This window comes from Budorcas taxicolor, chromosome 10 (genome assembly GCF_023091745.1).
Source record: "Budorcas taxicolor isolate Tak-1 chromosome 10, Takin1.1, whole genome shotgun sequence".
Lineage (NCBI taxonomy): Eukaryota > Metazoa > Chordata > Mammalia > Artiodactyla > Bovidae > Budorcas > Budorcas taxicolor.
The window spans coordinates 53384983-53408386 of NC_068919.1; the positions used below are offsets into that span (position 1 = coordinate 53384983).

The following is a 23404-nucleotide window of genomic DNA, read 5'->3' on the forward strand; positions in this document are numbered from 1 at the left end:
AAAGGCAGGACAGTGGTGTACTCTGGACAGTTTCTCTACATGAATAAATGTAGAGTTTTTGTCCTTGTTTTTTAAAAAGGCAATGATGAAGGAACCCTCTTTTCCCCAGCTACTGCCAACTCAGGGATATTTACCCAGTTGTTTTTATTGTTTGGACAGTCATCTTCAATAGGTCTGGATTCTTTTAATTCACAATTTTTTTTTCATCCTAAAATTTTCTTGTGAAAGAAGTATTGTTGCTCCATCACAAAGTGAGGTGATTCTCTTCTCGATTGGGTGTATTTCCTCTGAGAAATCAGAGTCTTCCCTGGGTTACCTCGCATGAAAAGCTTTGAAGCAGTTGAGATGCACATGGACAGCCAGGCTGTGTTGGCCAAAGGCCTTCCAGCCCTCCCACATTCCAGGAGGACCAGACTTGGCAGAATCCTCAACTCTGTTTCTCAGTCATAAATGGAAGGGTATTCTGTGTTTTGCAACCTTGGAAATGCATTCTTCAGTTTCAGGTCCTTTGAGTGCTTCTTCATTTGTAATCCTTCCAGTCCTGGCTGTGGTAGCAACATGCTCATTCTTCATATTTCCATCTTTGAGTCTTGGCCCTGGGAGCTTGGCATCACTCTGGCATAGCCAATGACTCTTCACTTCTACTTTTTCAAAACTTAATAGCAGGATTTCCTCTATGAATCAGTTAGTCTTGCAGATATATTGCCTTCCAGGTAGCTTAGGTCTTTTCATACTGTTCACGGGGTTCTCAAGGCAAGAATACTGAAGTGGTTTGCCATTCCCTTCTCCAGTCCTGAATACTCGTTGGAAGGACTGATGATTAAGCTGAAACTCCAATACTTTGGCCATCTGATGCGAAGAACTGACTCATTTGAAAAGACCCTCATGCTGGCAAAGATTGAAGGAAGGAGGAGAAGGGGAGGACAGAGGATGAGATGGTTGGATGGCTTCACCGACTTAATGGACATGAGTTTGGGTAAACTCTGGGAGTAGGTGATGGACAGGGAAGCCTGGTGTGCTACAGTCCATGGGGTCGCAAAGAGTTGGACACGACTGAGCGACTAAACTGAACCAAGCTTAGGTCACTCCTCCTTTTCCATTTTCAGAAAATATTTTTACTCCATTCTTTGGAAGCTTTATTAGGTTCAGTGTCCCTCTTAAGATATCAGGAAAAAAAACACCAGTCTTAATGACATAATATCAGTTTTCAAACCTTAATCTGTTGCAGTCATTAGAAGAGCTATGATATATCAGTTTCCACCATGCATTTTGCTACTCACTTTACACAGGTGGATGGTGGTATCCCATTGTTTGAATTTAGGAGACCTTGACTCCTTCATTGTCTTCAAGGGAGTAGACTTCACAGGTATTTCACTTCTTTGTAATTCTTGGAGTCTTCCTTGCTTCATGGTGTCTTTAAGAAGCACATTTAGCCATGGGCGAGACATTCCATTGACAGGACATGTGGTTGTGACCATTATGGGGATACTTTCACATTATTTGAGATATTACTCAGCAAACCAAACAGCCACTCCTATTACCACGGTATTGCCTATATTTCACAAGGGACAGATTCTGTAGTACGCCTATATTCCTGTTACCCTGTGTCTATAACACAAGATGTACTTGTCACAAACTGTGAGTAATACAACACCCAGTGTATACTTTTCATAAATTTCGGTAAACATTCGTATTCTGATCCTAAAAGAGGTGTGGACAACAAATAATGTCTTTGGAATAAATGAATCAATGATCTCTATAGCTTAAAAAAACAAAAAAGCCAGTATCTCATTTGAGTTGTTGATAATGGTCTTCCAGAAGAACATTTTCTACTTTCACGAAACATTCTGGTGCCTCTTCTTTTTGTAGTTGCTTGAATTATTGGTCTACTGGTTTATGTTGCTTACCTACAGAAATGATGGTAACATCTCAGAAATAGTAGGTCAACTCTTGGGTTTGTACTGTTTATTTTTTTCTTTATTCTGGACCTTCTCTTTAATACTCATAAAGAATTGCAAGTGTCTGAAGGATGCTTTTACAAATGATATATTTGGATGTCCTGGCAATATTTGGAAATGTGTATTTAATTCAACAGTTTCTGTAGATAATTCTTTTTTTTCTTTGAATAATTTGACACTTTAGATATCATCTAAATGACATTTAGATATCATCATCTGCTAGAAGTTAGTCTTTTCACTTTGTTTAAATACGGAAAATGGAATATTCCTATGTAACAGGCACATGTATAAATATTAAGATATGTAAATTTAGATTCTGTCAGTTTTTAGTCACATGCCTTTCTTTTCTCTATTAATGGTGGATGAATGATATTACTATGAAACACTATATTGAGAAGAATCCATTTACAAATCGTAGGTTATAGGTGAATATGTAATACACTTATAATCTAATATTCTGAATTTAGATAAAGCCAAAGTCATCTTTCAATAAGGAGACAAGAAAGAAAGAGATTCCTGTTTCTATTTTTCAAAGCCATTACATTTCTACTTAACTTTTCTCTATCTAAGATCTTCTTGAAAAGAATGATTATGTGTTTACACCAAGTCTTAGTTGTAGCACATGAGATCTTTGATCTTCGTTATGGCACATGAAATCTTTTTTTTTCTTTTAATGTTTTTAATATTTACTTTTGTTTATTTGGCTGCATTGTGTCTTAGTTGCCACATGTGGGATCTAGTTTCCTGACCAGGAATTGAACCTTGGCTCCCTGCATTGGGAGCTCAGAATCTTAGCCACCAGACCATCAAGGAAGTCCCTACCTAAGATCTTTGCACAAACAAGATAAGCTCTTAGTTTATAATTTCATCTATTTCACTGTCAACCTATTCAGGAGGGTGGAAATGTATCCATTCAAACTAGACCAGAAATTGAGAGGAGGAAGGTCATGTGCACAGAGAGCAGAGGGTGTCTCCTACTGTAGAAATGGGGAGCCCCACTCTTGGGTAGTACACATCTTGCTTTCACAGTGAAAGTAAATGTGTTTCACTTCAGGGTGTAGCAATTGCAGTGACCTAAGACAGTGGAAACAGTGTCAGACTTTATTTTTTGGAGCTCCAAAATCACTGCAGATGGTAATTACAGCCATGAAATTAAAATAAAAAGCCATGAAATTACTCCTTGGAAGGAAAGTTATGACCAACCTAGATAGCATATTAAAAAGCAGAGACATTACTTTGTCAACAAAGGTCTGTCTAGTCAAGTTTTTCCAGTGGTCATGTATGGATGTGAGAGTTGGATTGTGAAGAAGGCTGAGAGCCGAAGAATTGATGCTTTTGAAGTGTGGTATTGGAGAAGACTCTTGAGAGTCCCTTGGACTGCAAGGAGATCCAACCAGTCCAACCAGGAGATAAGTCCTGGGTATTCATTGGAAGGACTGATGCTGAACCTGAAACTCCAATACTTTGGCACCTGATGCGAAGAGCTGACTCATTGGAAAAGACCCTGATGCTGGGAGGGATTGGGGGCAGGAGGAGAAGGGGACAACAGAGGATGAGATGGTTGGATGGCATCACTGACTCGATGGACATGTTTGGGTGAACTCCTGGAGTTGGTGATGGACAGGGAGGCCTGGCGTGCTGCGATTCATGGGTTCACAAAGAGTCGGACACAACTGAGCAACTGAACTGAACTGAAGACAGTGGTAGCCAGAGCTCATTTGGTAAACACAAATTGCCCCTACTCAAATCTTGGTGTATTATAAAATGCTTTGGTGATGAACCCTGTAGCTCTGACAGTGCTGATATCACCCAGTTAAAACTCACTGTTAGATCAGAATGCCAAGGTAACTTTTGTGATAAAGGCCTTGTACATGACTGCACCTAAATTGAATTTTTCAATTTTTTCAGAAGGTTCAGGCACTGATTGTGAAATTACATGCTTTGCTTAATAAGAATGTGATGAGGCTATGCTTTAGTAATAGTATTGATAAAGAGAAATTTCAGTTATTGAACAGAATGCAGACCAAGCAGTGTGCTAAAATTTTCTGTGGTTTATGTCAGTTCATCCTTAAGGTAACCCAGTGAGGTTTGTAATGTTATTTCTACTTTGTAGTTTAAGAATGGAGGCTTAGTGTGAAGAACGTGGGCCAAGTCACACCAACAAGGGTTCAGAATTTGAACCCAAACCTACTTACCACCATATTAAGAGAACATCCCTTTCTTATGCAGACTTGAAGTTCTCCTTAAGGATGATGACAAAAAGTCATGACTGTCTACCACCATTTGTGGCATATGGTAGTGGTTCAGGTAATATTATCTCTCCCTGCTTTGTTACTCTCTGTACTAAATATGGTTGATAGAGGGAAAATCAAGCTTTCAAGAACTGGCCAGATTATCTGGGATAACTTTAGGATGACTCTGCCTTGTGATAGGGGATCCTAAGGCCAGAATCTATGACTGAATTTAATAGGGAGCTTCATGGAGAATTTGGACTATGTTGTGCATGTGTGTGAGGGAGAGAGACACAGAGACACAGAGATTCACACACACACACACACAGAGATCTTCCCCTTTGTGTTAGCCAAACCATTTTCTTCTATCTTATTTCCTAAAGAGCAATAAAATATCTTTCATTTTTCAAATAAGGAAGAAGATCATTGACTTTCTCTTACCAGGCATGTGTCACCACATGGTACTTGTTGAAGAAGTGGGTGTTCCTTGCCTTCTATTGTTACTCTGATGAGAGTGAGGGTGGAGAGCACTTTGAAAAAATATTTGTGTAAGGAGGAGAGAAAGAAGTGAGCTGGATAAGAAAGTCTTTTGCCTATCCAAAATTGAGGGCATTCTTGACTTTTATTAATAGAAGACATTTCCTTGAGGTTTAGATGCTACTTCCTCCAGGAGGTATTGTGTTGGAAGGAGTGACCTTATGTTCAAATGCTCTCCATAGAGTCTTATTTTTACTTTAGGGATTCAATTCTGTCTTTAGATTTCTAGGGAGGAAGATTGCCTGGGTATTGACCCTTCAGAACTAGACTGCTAGGGAATGATGCTAATAGCAGTTATTGTGTGCCAAGCACTATTCCAAACTTTATATGTATACACTAACTCAATTCTCACAACAGATGTTTGAGATAGATTTACTATTGTGCTTCATCAAATCTAAATGTGTTGATGCTGTATCTTGATTTTGCTAGAAGATGCTATTGAAAAGTTTTCACACAACTGTATTTCTAGTGCCATTTTATTTACAAACAATTGCAAGTTGTTATAGGTTGTAAAACTGTGAGATATAAGATACATCCTACTAATAAAAAAGTTAAAACAACAAAGCATATACATAATAGTATTAATAGAATAGAATATCATTCCCATTTTTAAAATGGAGACCCTGAGGCAAAAGACATTAAGTTTTCTAAAGTGACATGACTGAACTCACATGTGTTGTGATTCTAGAGTCCATGCTCTTAACCTCCACTTCTTTCTGTCTGTCAACAATACGTTGGAATTGAGTCCATGATGACATGTGTTAGACTGCCCAAGACCCACTTACTCCTCCTTTCACTGTGGCATTCATGATAGAATGGCACTGAGATTTTTCCAAGGGAGGAAGTATGTATGATGTGTATCTTTAGGGCTGTGATGAGGGTTTTGCCCTAATGCATGCAAAGTGCTTAACATGTGGACATCTGACATATTTTTAGTAAGAGCAATGCTGTTGGGAGGCCTTGATGAATTGGCTTCTCAAGGATCAGTAGGTTGGGGTACTTGCTGGAAGTTGTGTGCACAACATATTGTCTGAGTGGCCCAAATTCTGCATTGTGTATTTTATTCTGTTCCTCTTTGTGTGCTAAAATACCAACATAAAAAGAGACGGGAATACCAGACCACCTGACCTGCCTCTTGAGAAACCTGTATGCAGGTCAGGAAGCAACAGTTAGAACTGGACATGGAACAACAGACTGGTTCCAGATAGGAAAAGGAGTACGTCAAGGCTGTATATTGTCACCCTGCTTATTTAACTTATATGCAGAGTACATCATGAGAAATGCTGGGCTGGAAGAAGCACAAGCTGGAATCAAGATTGCTGGGAGAAATATCAATAACCTCAGATATGTAGATGACACCACCCTTATGGCAGAAAGTGAAGAAGAACTAAAGAGCCTCTTGATGAAAGTGAAAGAGAGTGAAAAAGTTGGCTTAAAGCTCAACATTCAGAAAACTGAGATCATGGCATCCAGTTCTATCACCTCATGGGAAATAGATGGGGAAACAGTGGAAACAGTGGCTGACTTTATTTTTCTGGGCTCCAAAATCACTGCAGATGGTGACTGCAGCCATGAAATTAAAAGATGCTTACTCCTTGGAACTCTGAATTCAGATGCTTATATCTTTCCTTTTCTCCTTTGCTTTTCACCTCTCTTCTTTTCACAGCTATTTATAAGGCCTCCCCAGACAGCCATTTTGCTTTTTTGCATTTCTTTTCCATGGGGATGGTCTTGATCCCTGTCTCCTAAGGAAACATTTCATGCAAAGATGGGCTCAATAAAGGACAGAAATGGTATGGCCCGAACAGAAGCAGAAGATATTAAGAAGAGGTGGCAAGAATACACAGAAGAACTGTACAAAAAAGATCTTCATGACCCAGATAATCATGATGATGTGATCACTAATCTAGAGCCAGATATCTTGGAATGTGAAGTCAGATGGGCCTTAGAAAGCATCACTACGAACAAAGATAGTGGAGGTGATGGAATTCCAGTTGAGCTGTTTCAAAACCTGAAAGATGATGCTGTGAAAGTGCTGTACTCAATATGCCAGCAAATTTGGAAAACTCAGCAGTGGCCACAGGACTGGAAAAGGTCAGTTTTCATTCAAATCCCAAAGAAAGGCAATGCCAAAGAATGCTCAAACTACCACACAATTGCACTCATCTCACATGCTAGTAAAGTAATGCTCAAAATTCTCCAAGCCAGGCTTCAGCAATACGTGAACCGTGAACTTCCAGATGTTCAAGCTGGTTTTAGAAAAGGCAGAGGAACCAGTGATCAAATTGCCAACATCCCCTGGATCATGGAAAAAGCAAGAGAGTTCCAGAAAAACATCTATTTCTGCTTTATTGACTATGCGAAAGCCTTTGACTGTGTGGATCACAATAAACTGTGGAAAATTCTGAAAGAGATGGGAATACCAGACCACCTGACCTGCCTCTTGAGAAATCTGTATGCAGGTCAGGAAGCATCAGTTAGAACTGGACATGGAACAACAGACTGGTTCCAAATAGGAAAAGGAGTACATCACAGCTGTATATTGTCACCCTGCTTATTTAACTTCTATACAGACTACATCATGAGACACGCTGGACTAGAAGAAACACAAGCTGGAATCAAGATTGCCGGGAGAAATATCAATAACCTCAGATATGCAGATGACACCACCCTTATGACAGAAAGTGAAGAGGAACTAAAAAGCCTCTTGATGAAAGTGAAAGAGGAGAGTGAAAAAGTTGGCTTAAAGCTCAACATTCAGAAAACGAAGATCATGGCATCTGGTCCCATCACTTCATGGGAAGTAGATGGGGAAACAGTGGAAACAGTGTCAGACTTTATTTTGGGGGGCTCCAAACTCACTGCAGATGGTGATTGCAGCCATGAAATTAAAAGACGCTTACTCCTTGGAAGAAAAATTATGACCAACCTAGATAGTATATTCAAAAGCAGAGACATTACTTTGCCGACTAAGGTCCGTCTAGTCAAGGCTATGGTTTTTCCAGTGGTCATGAATGGATATGAGAGTTGAACTATAAAGAAAGCTGAGTGCCAAAGAATTGATGCTTTTGAAGTGTGGTGATGGAGAAGACTCTTGAGAGTCCCTTGGACTGCAAGAAGATCTAACCAGTCCATCCTAAAGGAGATCAGTCCTGGGTGTTCCTTGGAAGGACTGATGCTAAAGCTGAAACTCCAGTACTTTGGCCACCTGATGCAAAGAGCTGACTCATTGGAAAAGACCCCAATGCTGGGAGGGATTGAGGGCAGGAGGAGAAGGGGACGACAGAGGATGAGATAGTTGGATGGCATCACCAGCTTAATGGACATGGGTTTGGGTGGACTCCGGGAGTTGGTGATGAACAGGGAGGCCGGGTGTGCTACGGTTCATGGGGTCGCAAAGAGTCAGACACGACTGAGCGACTGACCTGATACTGAAAAATAATTCATTATTTCCATAATTGAGGAGTGGAATATTTTTTTCTCCTGAAGAACAGGCTCCAGAGACACCACTCAGGACTTGAGTAACAAAAGTATTTTCTCGTACGAAGATGGTTCTATATGAAGACCTACCAGAATCTCAGATAAGAAACCTATCACCATCAGTATCCTGCCAAAACCCTGAAAAATCTCTGTTAACAATCTGAAGACCTGCCTGTTCCCTGAAACCTTGTATTTCCTTGCAGCTTCCTTACTGTTTAGAATTCTGGTCTCTGTTAACCCAAACCAGCCTGATCATTGTGTCCAATTTAGAACAAACTCTAAATAGCCTCCTAATTTGCTGAATGTTCTGCCCAACTGAAATTTATTTTATTTTCTTTTTTTTTTTTTGAAATTTATATTTCATTGTTGGATCATAGATCAATATTTTGCTGCCAGATCCTTGAGATAAGTCAGGAGGTGAGTTCTCAACCCCAGAGGCCAATGTCACTCATCATGCCTTTTCTTATTATTTATCGTTTTCTCCTCAGACAGTGTCCTTTCTCCCAACCAGTATACTGTACTCCAACCTGGACATATTGTTCAGTTGTTGAAAGATACTATACTGTGGTGGAGATACATTTTTGAGTACAGATGTCTACAATTGTGGTGATATAAATAAAATTTTAAGTTTATTGATTTGGCATAAGTTTAAAACACCAAGCCATTGCTTTTATGCTTCTGATGATCGTTTTACTTTTTTAGTCTTAAACTGAACATCTGATCAGTAAATTTGGACTTTTTTTTTAATGTTTATTTTTTGGCTGCACTGGGTCTTAGTTGCAACACGTGGGATATTCAGTCTTTGTTGTGGCATGCAAACTCTTAGTTGTGGCCTGTGGGATCTGGTTCCCTGAAAGTGAAAGTGAAAGTTGCGCAGTTGTGTCTGACTCTTTACGACTCCATGGACTGTAGTCCATGGAATTCTCCAGGCCAGAATACCTGGAATGGGAAGCCTTTCCCTTCTCCAGGGGATCTTCCCAACCGGGGGATCAAACCCAGGTTTTCCACATTGCAGGCGGAGTTTTTACTGGCTGAGCCACACGGGAAGCCCCATGTTCCCTGATTAGGGATCACATCCAGGACCCCTGCATAGGGAACACTGAGTCTTTGCCTATGGACCACCAGGGAAGTCTCAACTTGGACTGTTTTGAACCAGTTTTTACCTTGAACTAGCTACAAGTGGTTTGATAAACTTAGAGCAACTGTGGCCCAGTTAGAGATAGATTTAATGGGTCAGTGCTATCTTGATTCAGTAAAATTTATTCTGAACCAATCAAACCTCATGTGAGTCAGTCAGAACCTGCTTATCCAAGTGAGAGCTTATTTGAGCTAGCTAAAACCAGCCTGAAGCCTATTTGAGCTCTTGAAACCAGACCTAAATGGTTAGACACATGTGGTTTTAGCCAAAGTGGCTTTAGATCAATCAGAAATGGTTTTGTAGGTAGAACGTCTTTGAACTTAACTCTTTCATTCTCAACCAGAATGAACCATTGAGGTTCTTTTGAACAAGTATGAATTGGTTAGAATGGATTGAAGTGTTTTATGTAATTTAAGCCTGATTTTAGGCTAGTTCTAACTCTTTTGAAAATGACATATCTACTTAAAATTAATTGAAAATGGTTAGATTTAGCCAAAAAAGAGGGTCTTCTTTCTGACTTAGTGAACTACTCCGAGCCAGTCAGTAATCTTTTGTGTCAGAAATGCATGTTTCAAGCTGCCCAGAGGCTATTTCAGAATTGTTTTAGGTCTTCAGAGCCCTGTCTGATCTGTCCAGAGTCGGGAGAGGAGCTTGAGCCAGCATTTACTGAGTACCCAGCATCTGCCAAGCATTGTCCTGGGCACTCCACAAACAGTGTCTCGTTCAATCCTTAGAACAATGGAGTGAAGTAGTGTACGTTTTCTTCTTTTTCATAGAATGGAAACCTGAAAATCCAAGGTTGAAAAACATCTGAGTAGCCAGTAGGTGGGAGACGTGGAATCAGTCTAGCTCTGCTTGACTTCAGAAGTCACGTGTTTCCTGTTAGGCTACCTTGTATGATACCAAACGTGGGCACTTAAAAAAATATATTTATCTATTTATTTGGCTTTGTCAGGTCTTAATCATGGTAAAGTAGGATCTTTCACTGCGGCACACAGATTCTCTAGTTGTGGCACGTGGGCTCAGTAGCTCCATGGCATGTGGGATCTTAGTTTCCTGTCCAGGAACTGGATCCACATCCCCAACACTGCAAGGTAGATTCTTAACCACTGAACTACCAGGGAAGTCCCCCAAACCTGATCGCTTCTAAGTCCAACATGAATTTGTAAAAATTTGAGTAATGGCCACAAAGCTTGGGGTAGAATAGACATTGGACTTGAAGTTAGGAGACATTTGTTCTAGACTGTGCAAATGAGTTAAGCTCTCTGGATTCTGTTTTATTCTTTAGCAAACAACCCAGGAAATGGAAGGTCTGAACATTTATTTTCAGGTAAACAAGGCAGATAATTATCTAAAGGTGTAGTCTAAAGAATATAAACTATGATTAATACCAACAGTGATGTTTGTACCGTCAGTTGTGGTATTTCGTCTGTTAACACTTCTTTTATGGTGGTTTGGTTTTGAACAGACTGTTATGTATTGCTGTTACCATGAATAGAAAACAAAACCCATGAAGACCATTTATAGACTTAGGTGTGTAATTCTTCTCCCATGATAACTAAACACTTTAAATTTGGGGGCCCTAAAGATACAGTCATCTGTCTTTGAATTCCATTTAAGTAGGTTTAGAGAGTCCTAGAAGAGTGTGCCATTGATGACAACATTTTCTCCTGTACCTAAAGTGATACAAAAACGTATTTATAGAAATGACCAACTTTTTTTCAAAATAAAAATAAAGAGGAAACAAGGTAGCCACAGAAACTTCTTACATCACTCTCCTTGCAGAATTTGGAGTTGCTTTCTGCTTTTTCATTTATTTGGAGGTGAACCCCCCTCCCCCTAAATTTTTCGATGTTATCTGGACCTACTTTTCAATTCTTATCTCTTATTTATGAATAACTTGGAGCCAGTCAGATGCTGTGATGAGACATGCTAGTCTTTATTTGTGCCCAAGTGGTCATCTTCTGGAGAAGTGTTCTGTTGCACACCATCAATACTGGCAACCTGCACCTGTGCGTACAGAAGCTGTAAATGGAAAGCCATCATCTGCACTGTGTCACTCTTTACAGTGTGCAAACAGAGTGCTGAATGTTTGTAGAGGCTTTGCGCTTAGTGACTGACCAGCCATATCTGAATGTGAGGTCATAGCTCTGCACTAAGGCACTCTGCAGAGGTCACTGCAGCAGCTCTTGGGAATCAGAATTCAGGATTTTTGAGCACAAGGTGAGCCACCAGATTGAGGATGGGCTAGGGGAGGCAACCTTGAAAAGTCAGTGAATGTCCTTGCCTGAGCTTTTATTAATTTTATGTATCTATAGGAATAATCCAATAGGAAGCATTGAGAGTTGTGGTAAAGTTTCTGGATAGGAGATGACCGGGTGAAAAGGGGACAATGAGAGGGAAATCAGCAGAATTTTTTTTCCTTTATTTTGGCTACACTGAGTCTTTATTGCAGTGCATGAGCTCTTCGTTGCCACATGTGGGCTTTCTCTAGTTGTGGCACGCAGGGGCTTCTCTAGTTGCAGCACATGGGCTTAGTTGCCTGGCAGCATGTGGGATTTTAGTTCCCCCACCAGGGATCAAACCTGCATCCCCTGCATTGGAAGGTGATACTTAACCACGGGGGAGGTCCCCCAAACCAGTAGAGTTAAATGGAGGACTTATGATGTGTATGTGGATAGGTAAATGTGTATGTTGAATGGGCAGATAGCATTGTCAATGATAACAGGATTATTGGTTTTCTGATTTTCAAGAGGATTTATTGGTATTAGAAATGGGAGGATAAAAAGAAGCTTTCCCTGAAGATAGACTATGTTTCCAGTCAGATTAATATCTTGAATAGTTTGGATCTATTTAAAGGATTAAAAATAAAATTTGAAAAGTGCTGATTGCAAAAGATAAAAGGTAACCATGGTTAGGTCTTGCTATAAAAATAAGAATATTTATTCTCAAAGGTAGACTTGTTTTGGCCAGTGCTGAAGAGCTGAATTGGTAGCATTTCCTATAGACTATCAAGGCAAATGTAGGTAAATGAGCCCTTCATGATGGAAGTCAGTTCTCAAGTGAGTAGTGATATTCCAAAAAAATCTGACTTAATATGTAATAGGTGAAGGCAATGGCAACCTACTCCAATACTCTTGCCTGGAAGATCCTATGGACGGAGGAGCCTGTTGGGCTGCAGTCCATGGGGTCGCTAAGAGTCAGACACTACAGAGCGACTTCACTTTCACTTTTCACTTTCATGCATTGGAGAAGGAAATGGCAGCCCACTCCAGTGTTCTTGCCTGGAGAATCCCAGGGACGGGGGAGCCTGGTGGGCTGCTGTCTAAGGGGTAGTACAGAGTCGGACACGACTGAAGCGACTTAGCAGCAGCAGCAGCAGCAGCAGCAGCAGGTGACAATAACAACATGTGAGGAAGCTGCAAACCAAGTTTTATTAGCATTATCTTTGAAGGAACTGTAATGACATGTGAAAATGCATAGGATAAACGAAATTGCCTAGATGTCCAAGAGAGAAGCCGAGGATATAGCACTAGGAGACTTTGAAAAAGGAGGTACAGTTGGAACCACGTGCACGCTAAGAATTATTATTATTCCTGTAACATTCTCTTTGGAGAAAGAAATGGCAATTTACTCCAGTATTCTTGCCTGGGAAATCCCATGGACAGAGGAGCGTTGCAAGCTATACAGTCCATGGGGTCCAAAAAGAGTCAGATACAACTTAGGGACTAAACAACAACAAACATTCTCTTTCTTCCCTTGTTCTGTTAACTTTTATTATACACGATCTTTGTGTAAGATAGTGACCATTATCTTCTTGATTTTCATTCTCAGTTGGAATTTTCGTTTTAAGGGTACTATAACGGCATAGCACAGTTCAGTAGCATATCTAGTGAATGATTAAGTCTTTGGGACAGTGAATAATGTTTAACCCTTTCTTCACAGAACCCTTAGGCATATAGGTGTTATGTAGGAGTACTTGTTGAACTGCATATTAAAAGAAGTCACTTTATTAGCAGAGGATTCTAATGTTTTCTAATGAGTTTTTGGTAAATATGCATTTGTTTGTATTTTTCAGGTGACCCACTGAGTTCTTCATTATGTTTGATGGAGACTATGATTACCTCATCAAGTTTTTAGCTCTGGGAGACTCGGGAGTAGGGAAGACCAGTGTGCTTTATCAGTACACAGATGGTAAATTTAACTCCAAATTCATCACAACAGTCGGCATTGATTTCAGGGAAAAGAGAGTGGTAAGTTCTGCATCCTTCCATATAAAAATGTAATCTCTGAGTCAACCTTTGCCTGTCTGTTTTATTTGCTTCATAGGAATTAGGAGGACAAAGGTTGGAATCTAAAATTAAAGGGTGCATATGAAAGTGTATTATGTTCAGTCTGAGCAATGTGATTAAAGGCTGTAACTGAGGACACTTCACATAAAACCAAGCAGGTAAAATAAAGTAAAAGTGAAGATTTTTAAAACATTTCCTTGATATACTTCTGGCTGGTATCTTCCTTCTGAATTCTAAAAAGTGATTTGTCTACCTTTAATATGAAGCTAGCAAACCACCCTGCTTTTCTCTTCATTAAGGCCTCAGCAGCCCCATTCACTAGGTGGCGGAACTCAGTGACCCCACCAGGAGTGTGAGGTTGAAGTACGGGTGGGAATGACTGCATATGGATCCGAGAGGTAGCCAAAAGAACAGTAGGGTTCTGCAGAATAAGAGAAGAGCTTCTTTTTAACAGTTGTATTTATTTTTTTTTAAAGGGCTGCAAGACAAGTTATTCTGGGGGTAGAGAGGAAGTCAGGAGGTTGGTGTGTCCAGGAACTACATTTCTTACTAAAAAAGCAACCATTCCCATAAAGCAGGTCACCAAGTAGTCAGGAAGACTAAGGACAAAGACCCTTTGGTGGAGCATATTCTACTTGGGAAATATGCTGAGTTTCTGCCTTCGAGGACAGAAGAATTCATTCTTTCTGATCCACTCTAAGGCTTTTATTCTACTACCAGAAGCCTTTTCTTCTACTACCACTGTTTTGTTTTGTTTTAAAATTATTTTTAAATTAAGGTATAGTTGATATACAGTATTGTTTAAGTTTCAGGTGTACCATATAGTGATTTACAATTTTTAAAGGTTATATTCTATTTATAGTTATTATAAAGTATTGGCTATATTCTCTGTGTTGTACAATATATCCTTGTAGCTCATTTTATACCTTTGTCTTTTTCATGATTATTTTGGGATGCTTGCAATTTCAAATGAATTTTAGGGTCATCTTATTAATTTCTACAAAGAAATCAGCTGAAATTCTGACAAGGATTGCACTGAATCTGTAGAACAATTTGGGGAGTACGTGCGTGCTCAGTTGTGTCAGACTCTTTGTGGCCCCATGGCCTGTATTGTCCACCAGGTTCCTCTGTCCATGGAATTTTCCAGGCAAGAATACTGGAGTGGGTTGCCATTTCCTACTCCAAGGGATCTTCCTGACCCAGGGATTGAACCCACATCTCCTGCATTGGCAGGCAGATTCTTCACCACTGTGCCACCTAGGAAGCATTCGCATCTTAACAATATTAAGTCTTCTGATTTGTGAACATGGAATTTTTTGCCGTTTAGATCTTCTTTAATTTCTTTCAACAATATTTTGTAGCTTTCAGAATATATTTTATACTTTTTAAATTAAATTTATTCCTAAATATCTTAATTTTTATGCTATTGTAAACTGTTTTCTTAATTTTATCTTTGAATTATTCTTTGCCAGTGTATAGAAATACAACTTATTTTGTAAGTTGAGCTTGTATACTGGAACACTACTGAACTTGTTTATTGTTTCTGATATAACCTGCATGTGTGCCGGTGGAGGGGGTGTCTCTATCTGTGTGTGTATCTGTGTGTGTTTATTCCTTAGGATTTCCAATATACAAGATCCTCCTATCTTGCAAGTTGGATATGCTTTCTTTTTTTTTCTATTTGCCCTAATGAGTGCCTCCAGTAAAATGCTGAGTAGAAATGTTGTAGGAGAACATCTTTGTCTTGTCTTTGATTTTAAGGAGAAAACATTCGGTCACCATAAAGTATAATAGAAGCTGTGTGTTTTTCATAGATGGTGTTCTTCAGATCCAGGATGTTATCTTGTATTCCTAATTGTTGAGCATTTTTATTATGAAAGGTGTTGGATTTTTTTCAAGTGCTTTTTCTGTATCTGTTGAGATGATTGTGTGGTTTTAGTCCTTTATTCTAGAACTGTTCTGTTCCATTATAAATCGATATTGATTGGTTTTTGTATGTTAACCCAACCTTGTTCTTATGATAAATTCCACGCAGTCATGGTATATAATCGTTTTTATATGTTGTTGGATTCTGTTTGCTAGTATTTTGGTATCTGTATTCAAAATGGATATTGGTGTATACATTTTTTCCCCTCATAGCTTTGTTTTTGGTATCAGGATAATAAAGCCCTCATAGAATGAAGTGGGAAATATTTCCTTCTTTTCTGTATTTTGAAAGAGTTTGGGAAGGATGGCTGTTAATTCTAAACATTTGATAAAATTCACTAGTGAAGACATTTGGGCCTAGTCTTTTCTTTGTGGGAAGTTACTTTTATTATGAATTCAATCTTCTTACTGGCTATATGTCTCTTTAGATTTTCTATTTTTTCTTGAGTTAGTTTCAATTGTTTGTGTCTAGAAATTTCTCCATTTCTTCTAAGCTATCCAATTTTTTGGCATATGGTTGTTCATACTATTCCTTTATAATTTTACATATTTAAAGTTGGTAGTGTTGTCCTTTCATTTCTGATTTTAAGAATTTGAATCTCCTATTTTTATTCTTAGTCTAACTAAAGGTTTATCAATTTTCTTGAGCTTTTCAAAGAAAAGATAATTTATTTCCACTCTAATCTTTATTATTCTTTCCTTCTGTTTGCTTTGAATTTAGTTTACTTTTATTTTTCTAGTTTTTTAAGGTTGAAGTTTAAGTAATTGATTTGAGATCTTTCTTGATTTTTAATATAGGTGTTTACTGCTATACATTTATCTCTGAGCACTACTTTAGCAGTGAAGCTACTTTTTGTATGTTGTGCTTTTAATTCATCTAAAAATGCTTTCTAGTTTCCATTATGTTTCTTCTTTGACCCATTGGCTGTTTAAGATTGTATTGTTTAATTTCCACATACTTATGAATTCCCCAAATTCCTTTCTGTAAATGATTTCTAATCTTTTTTTAAAACCACATTATGGTTAGAAAATGTATTTTGTATAACTTTAGTCTCTTAAACTTGTCAAGACTTGTTTGATGACCTGACATAAGGTCTGTCCTTGAGAACGTTTCATATGCAATCGCATGAGGTGGCCAAAGTACTGGAGTTTCAACTTTAGCATCATTCCTTCCAAAGAAATCCCAGGGCTGATCTCCTTCAGAATGGACTTGTTGGATCTCCTTGCAGTCCAGGGGACTCTCAAGAGTCTTCTCCAAAACCACACTTCAAAAGCATCAATTCTTCAGTGCTCAGCCTTCTTCACAGTCCAACTCTCACATCCATACATGACTACTGGAAAAACCATAGCCTTGACTAGACGGACCTTAGTTGGTAAAGTAATGTCTCTGCTTTTGAATATGCTATCTAGGTTGGTCATAACTTTTCTTCCAAGGAGTAAGTGTCTTTTAATTTCATGGCTGCAATTCATGGGGTCACAAAGAGTTGGACACGACTGAGCAACTAAACTGAACTGAGAAGAACGTGTGTTTTTCAGTTGTTGGGTGAGGTCTTCTATACGTAAGTAAAGTCACTCAGTCGTGTCCAACTCTTTGTGACCCCGTGGACTGCAACCCACCAGGCTCCTCTGTCCATGGGATTCTCCAGGCAAGAATACTGGAGTGGGCTGCCATTTCCTTCTCCAGGGGATCTTCCCGACCCAGGGATGGAACCCAGGTCTCCCGCATTGGAGGCAGACACTTCTATAGGTGTCTATATTATGTCTAGTTGGCTTAGGGTGTTCTGCAGCTCTTCTGTTCCCTTGTTCATCTGCTTGCTTGTTTTATCCATTATCAAAAGAGTGTTGAAGTTTCTAAATATTGTCAAATTGTTTATTTCTCTCTTTTTATCTGTATGTATTCTTAAAGGTAACTACCTGACCCTTTTATCATTATAAAATATCCTTTTTTGTCTTTTTTTGTCTTCAAGTCTATTTTGTCTCATATTAGTATAACTCGAGCTCTCTTTTGGTTATTGTTTGCATGGCATTGTACTTTTTTCATTCTTTTCCTAACAACCTTTTTGTGTCTTTGAATCTAAAGTATGTCTTTTGTAGATAGCATATAGTTGGATCACATCTTTAAATCTATTCTGCTAACCCTTGCCTTTCAGTTGGAATCTTCAATCCACTTACAGTCAATATAATTACTAAAAAATGGAGGATTTATGTCTGCCATTTTGCTACTTATTTTCTATATGTCTTCTCTTTTCTTTTGTTCTGTTACTTCTTTGCACCCTCTTTATTTTGTGTTATATAGACATTTTCTAGTATACCATTTAAGTTCCCTTCTCACTTTTTATTTTTTGAATTGTTTTCTTAATAGTTCCCCTGAGGATTAAAATTGTCATCTTAATTTTTAACAGTCTAGTTTGGATTAATACCCACTTAATTTCAATGCCATACTCTGCTCTTATATGGGTCCATATCCTGCCCATTCCTTTTCACTGTTCTTGTCATACAAATTGCATACATATTGCATCTTTATGTACTGTGTACCTATCTACATGAGTTTATAATTATTGCTTTATGAAATTGTGTTTTAGTCAGATGCAGAAAAGAGTTATGAAAAACCATTTATATTGTCTTTTGTATTGACCCATGTAGTTACCTTTACTGGTGCTCTTTATTTCTTTGCGTGAATTTGAATTACTGCCTAGGGTCTTTTCATCTCAGCCTGAAGCTCAGTCTTTGTTATTTCTTGTGGGGCAGTTCTGCTGGCAATGAATTTTATGTTTTTGTTTATCAGAGGATGTTTTAAGTTCCCTTTTAATTTGAAGGATAGCTTTGCTGGAAATAGGATTCTCGGTTTGTAGTCTTTTTCCTTTCAGTACTTTTTATTGTCCTACTGCCTTTTGGCCTCCATTTTTATTTATTTGTTTCTTAATGATAAATCAATTCTTAGTCTTATTGAGATCTCTTATATGTACTGAATCACTTTTCTCTTGATGCTTTAAAAATTCTGTCTTTTGATTTTTGACAGTTTGGTGATATGTCTAGTCAGTATCAGAAAGTTTATCCTTCTTGAAGTTCATTGAGTTTCTTGAATATGCACACGAATAGTTTTCATCAGATTTTGGAAGTTTTTGGCTATTATTTCCAGAAGTATTTTTTCTGCCTCTTTCTGTCTCTCCCCCCACCCCACCAAATAATATATTACTTATACATTTTAAAATATATTTATAAAGATATATAATGTGCTTACACATTGTAATGAAGAGCCAACTCAATGAAAAAGACCCTGATTCTGTGAAAGATTGAGAGCAGGGGAGAAAGGGGCAACAGAGGATGAGATGATTGGATGGCATCATCGATTCAACAGACATGAGTTTGAGCAAACTCTAGGAGATAGTGAAGGACAGGGAACCCTGGCATGCTGTAGTCCATGGGGTCATAAAGAGTCAGACACAGCTGAGTGAATGAACAACAAAAATGTGCTTACATCATTTAATACAAATTATTGTGTTATCCAGAGACAATTATTTGAAAAAAATATAAATAAGATTGCATTCCAGATGGAATTTTCTTTAGAAGTTTAAGTACTTAGGGGAGTTATACTGAATAGCTAAGTGAGAAGAGTTCACCAGTCTCAGAAGTTCTCTTTTCTTTTTCATTTTGCCATTTTAGGTGTACAGAGCCAATGGGCCAGATGGAGCTGTTGGCAGAGGTCAGAGAATCCACCTGCAGTTATGGGACACAGCTGGACAAGAGAGGTATGAGATCTTCAGTCATGTGCTCTTGGCTGGAACAAAGGGGAAAAACAATTGCACTCTTCACACAGTGACCTGAGCAGGAAAAGGCCAACTGATTCGTTGATGTGCACCTGGATAAGCCATGCTGCCAAATTAGCAGGAAATTTATCAGTCTGAAATGATAATAGTGGCTTTATTTCATACAAGGTCAAAGGGAAAATGAATCCTTTTAAAAATGGATGCTTTTACTTATGGACTTCTTTCTTTTTCTCCCCCTTGTTAAAAACCTGTATACTTGTCTCCATTTACTTTTGTTTACTCAACCACAAAGAAAGCTAGAGTTGCATGCATTTTCCTTACTTGATTATTGGAACCTAGCATAAAAATCTTGTTGGAATTAACTTATATGATCAGAGGATGCTTGAAAAAATGTGACATGAAATCTTCATATAAAGTTACTCTTTTTGATTGAAATATAGTTGTTTTACAGTGTTGTGTTAATTTCTGCTGTACAGTAAAGTGATACAGTTATACAAATATATACATTCTTTTTTATATTATTTTCCATTATGGTTTATCACAGGGTATTGAGTATACTTCCCTGCACCATACAATAGAACTTTGTTGATTATCCATTGTCTGTATAATAGTTTGAATCTGCTAGTCCCAAACTCCCAATCCATCCCTCCCCCATCTATCCCTCCCTTGGCTACCACAGGTCTGTTTAAAGTTGCTTTCAGTTAGCTACAGCTTTGTTATCTCTCACACTTTCCTTAAAGGATTTTATTTGTTTGTTTAATTTTTTCTTATGGAAAACTCCAAGTATATACAGAAGTGGAGAGGCAAGTACAGTGAAATCAGGTACTGACTTGCCAATTTCAAACAAACTTCAGGTTGTGGCCCATCTTACTTCGTGTATATCCTTTACCTCTTCTCACTACCCCCGCCCCACAATTATTTTGAAGCAAATTCCAAATATTGAACTATTTCTTTTGTAACTATTTTGGTCCATATCTCTGAAAGATGAGTACTCTTTTTGTAAAAACATGGATTAGAAATATTTGAGAACACTTAAAATAACTAATTAAAGGACAGATTCATAACCAGTATTTTCTTCTCTGGAGCCCAAGCCTGTCAGTTGCAGGCTTTGCATAAAGGCAGAATGAGAGAAAACCTACCACGAGAGAGAGAGCGGCACAGAGATGGCAGGATGAACCCTTGGTGCATGCATGCATGTGTGTGCTCAGTTGTGTCCAACTCTTTGTGACCCCATGGCTGAGGCCCACCAGGCTCCTCTGTCCAAGGAATTTTCCAGGCAAGAACATTGGAGCCGGTTACCGTTCCCTAAGTCAGAGGATCTTTCCCACCCAGGGATCGAAGCTGCATCTCTTGCATCTTCTGCATTGGCAGGCAGATTCTTTACCACTGGGCCCTGTGGGAAGCCCAAATCCTTGGTGGAGAGGGTACAAAGAAAGGGGAAATTGAGTCTGATTACCATCACCCTAAAGCCAAAGAATGGTTCTCAGGGATAAGGGATTTCTGTAGAGACTGAAATTAAAAGGTCATGCGTGGAACACATTGTGATGTTAAATCAAGTCAGGCTTTCACAGGACAGGGAAGACACAAACACAGCAAGCACCATTGCTTTTGGCCTATTTAACATTTAATTGTACAATAAATTCTTGGCTGAGACAAAGAGATCATGAGCTAGTTCTTGCCATCCCTGTCCAGAGGCTGGTTTTTCAAATCACGTGGCTTATTAACACATAAACTTCTACCAGTTAGATAAATAACTTACACACATTTGGAATATCATCATCTAATTTGTTAAATTAAAAAAAAATTTGTTTTTATTTTAAAAGAAAATTGCAATAACTGTTGGCATTTTAGAAAGTCTGCATATGTTTTCAAATATTTTTTCTTGTTCTAAATACCTATTTACTATATTTTTAAGATACTCAATGTCATTGATTATGTACCTAATTTTACACTGTTGAAACTATCTATTATATAATAGCATAATTCAGTAAACCTTGTGGAAGTAAGGTCTATGCATAGTGTGCATTATAGTGCGAAGTTAGTAGAAACAGTGGCATGTTGTTTAACATCTGACTTGTTATTGATGAACTGTTGTAAAAGGCTTGAGGGGACTGCTGGTGGCTTTATGTTTCAAAGAGTAGGGGTGTGGTTTAGGTGACTGATCTGCTTTTATGTTCCCAGGTTTCGTAGCTTGACAACTGCCTTCTTCAGAGATGCTATGGGCTTTCTTCTGCTTTTTGATCTGACAAATGAGCAGAGTTTTCTCAATGTCAGAAACTGGATAAGTAAGTAGTATTGTCTCCCTGCCTGTTTCTTCCCACTCCCTGAAACAGACTCTCTCTTATATTCTACCTCTTTTGTAAGTTGTTTTGCAAGAGCTCCTAATGCTGTAAAACGCTATTTAAAGGAGCACGGTTCTTAGTTCAGGAGCAAAGGTAACTGAAGTCCTCTGCTTTCCCTGGTCATGCTAACCTCCATTTGTTGAGTGCATCTTGCGCTCTAGATCCATGGAGTGTTTTCTGTGTAATCTCTTCACCAGTCTTTCCCACAAAGAGGACTCTTATCCCCATTTTATAGATGAGGAGATAGAAGCCTAGAGAAGTGCTGTCAAGTCTGATACCATCCCAGGGTTCAAAACATGTAGTACATTGACCCTTTTGAAAAATTAATGGATCCTAACCCTGTCCAGTACTCTTTCTTGGAAAATCCCATGGATGGAGGAGCCTGGAAGGCTGTAGTCCATGCTAAGGGTCGGACACGACTGAGCGACTTCCCTTTCACTTTTCACTTTCATGCATTGGAGAAGGAAATGGCAACCCACTCCAGTGTTCTTGCCTGGAAAATCCCAGGGACAGAGGAGCCTGGTGGGCTGCTGTCTATGGGGTTGCACAGAATTGGACACGACTGAAGCGACTTAGCAGCAGCAGCAGCAACCCTGTCTCAAGGTCTCTTCTGTATTTAAACGGCCAGAGCACTTGCCAGGAGGATCTTGTCATAGAAACCTCTAGAACTTGGCTAGAGTGGTCCCCAGCACAGTATACATGAACCTGCATTTTGGCTCTTTGGAGACAACCTGATAGCTTACAATATTGGTTAGTAGTCATTTAGAATCCTACTACTTGACCAAATGTACATTTTCCTCTGTTGGTTGTATTGGTGGAATCATAGAGAACCTACTAGAGAGGCCTGTGATATTAAATTCCTAACAGCCAAATCTTTAGAATGAACTTATTTATAAACCCCTACTACATAGCAACTTCTTATAGTTTCGGTGTTATGAAAGGGTAATGGGCTGTAATTTTTATAGTAGAAAACCTTGTTTTTAAAAATGAGTTTTTAAATAAGTCATTAATGAATGTCTTGTGGTTTTCAAAGCATTTTCACATTGTGTGTGTCCAGTCCCCATGTTCCCCCCATGAGGAGATCCAGGGAGGTGGTGTATCCTCATTTTAGGATAAAGATGCTTAGCCTTATGGAATAGGCTTGCCCAAGGACATGGAGCTTTTGGCTTTTGATTCAGTGGCCTTTTTGGGGATGGGGGGATTCAGTGGCTTTTTATGCTCTTTCTCAACTAAGTTAATCACTAAGAATTGAAGAGCTATTTAATACCTTAAATATAGGTTCCCCAGGTCATGCTTGGGCTTTACTTTGTTAAGTGCCTGTCTGAGTCACACACCCTTTTGGCTGAATGGCAGTGACTCTTTCTAATCGCTTATCCTCATTCCCTGCTCATCATCCTTCATTCAAACCAGTTCTGGGGCTTTCTTAAGCACTTTCTAAGGATTGTTGTTAGAAATGGGCTCATAGAATCTTAGCACAGCATGATGGGAAGAGCATCAACCCGCCTGTTTTTCACTGGGAGAAACTGGTGAAAACCTTTACTCTGGACAAGGTAAATCTCGTCCATTTGGGTTTCATGGCTAGTTACGTGAAGGATAAAATCATGTGAAATTCTGTGTATTATTTTGTTTTTTTCTTATAGTGTAAAAGAATTCTTCTTGCTCAGTTAGGCAAAGAAAACATACATATTGGAGATTTCACATCTTCAGTGTAAAGTGTGTATTCACTGTCAGAA

At 38.8% G+C, this 23404-nt stretch overlaps 1 protein-coding gene across 1 annotated transcript in view; it reads left to right on the plus strand.

Moving 5' to 3' along the window:
* RAB27A (RAB27A, member RAS oncogene family) overlaps positions 1–23404 on the plus strand; it is a 63010-nt gene that overhangs the window by 23512 nt on the left and 16094 nt on the right. Inside the window, exons 2-4 of the mRNA XM_052647026.1 lie at positions 13423–13597; positions 19226–19311; positions 21511–21614. Coding sequence (XP_052502986.1) covers positions 13445–13597; positions 19226–19311; positions 21511–21614 — 343 coding nt within the window. The 5' untranslated portion in view covers positions 13423–13444. The remainder of the gene's footprint in view (positions 1–13422; positions 13598–19225; positions 19312–21510; positions 21615–23404) is intronic.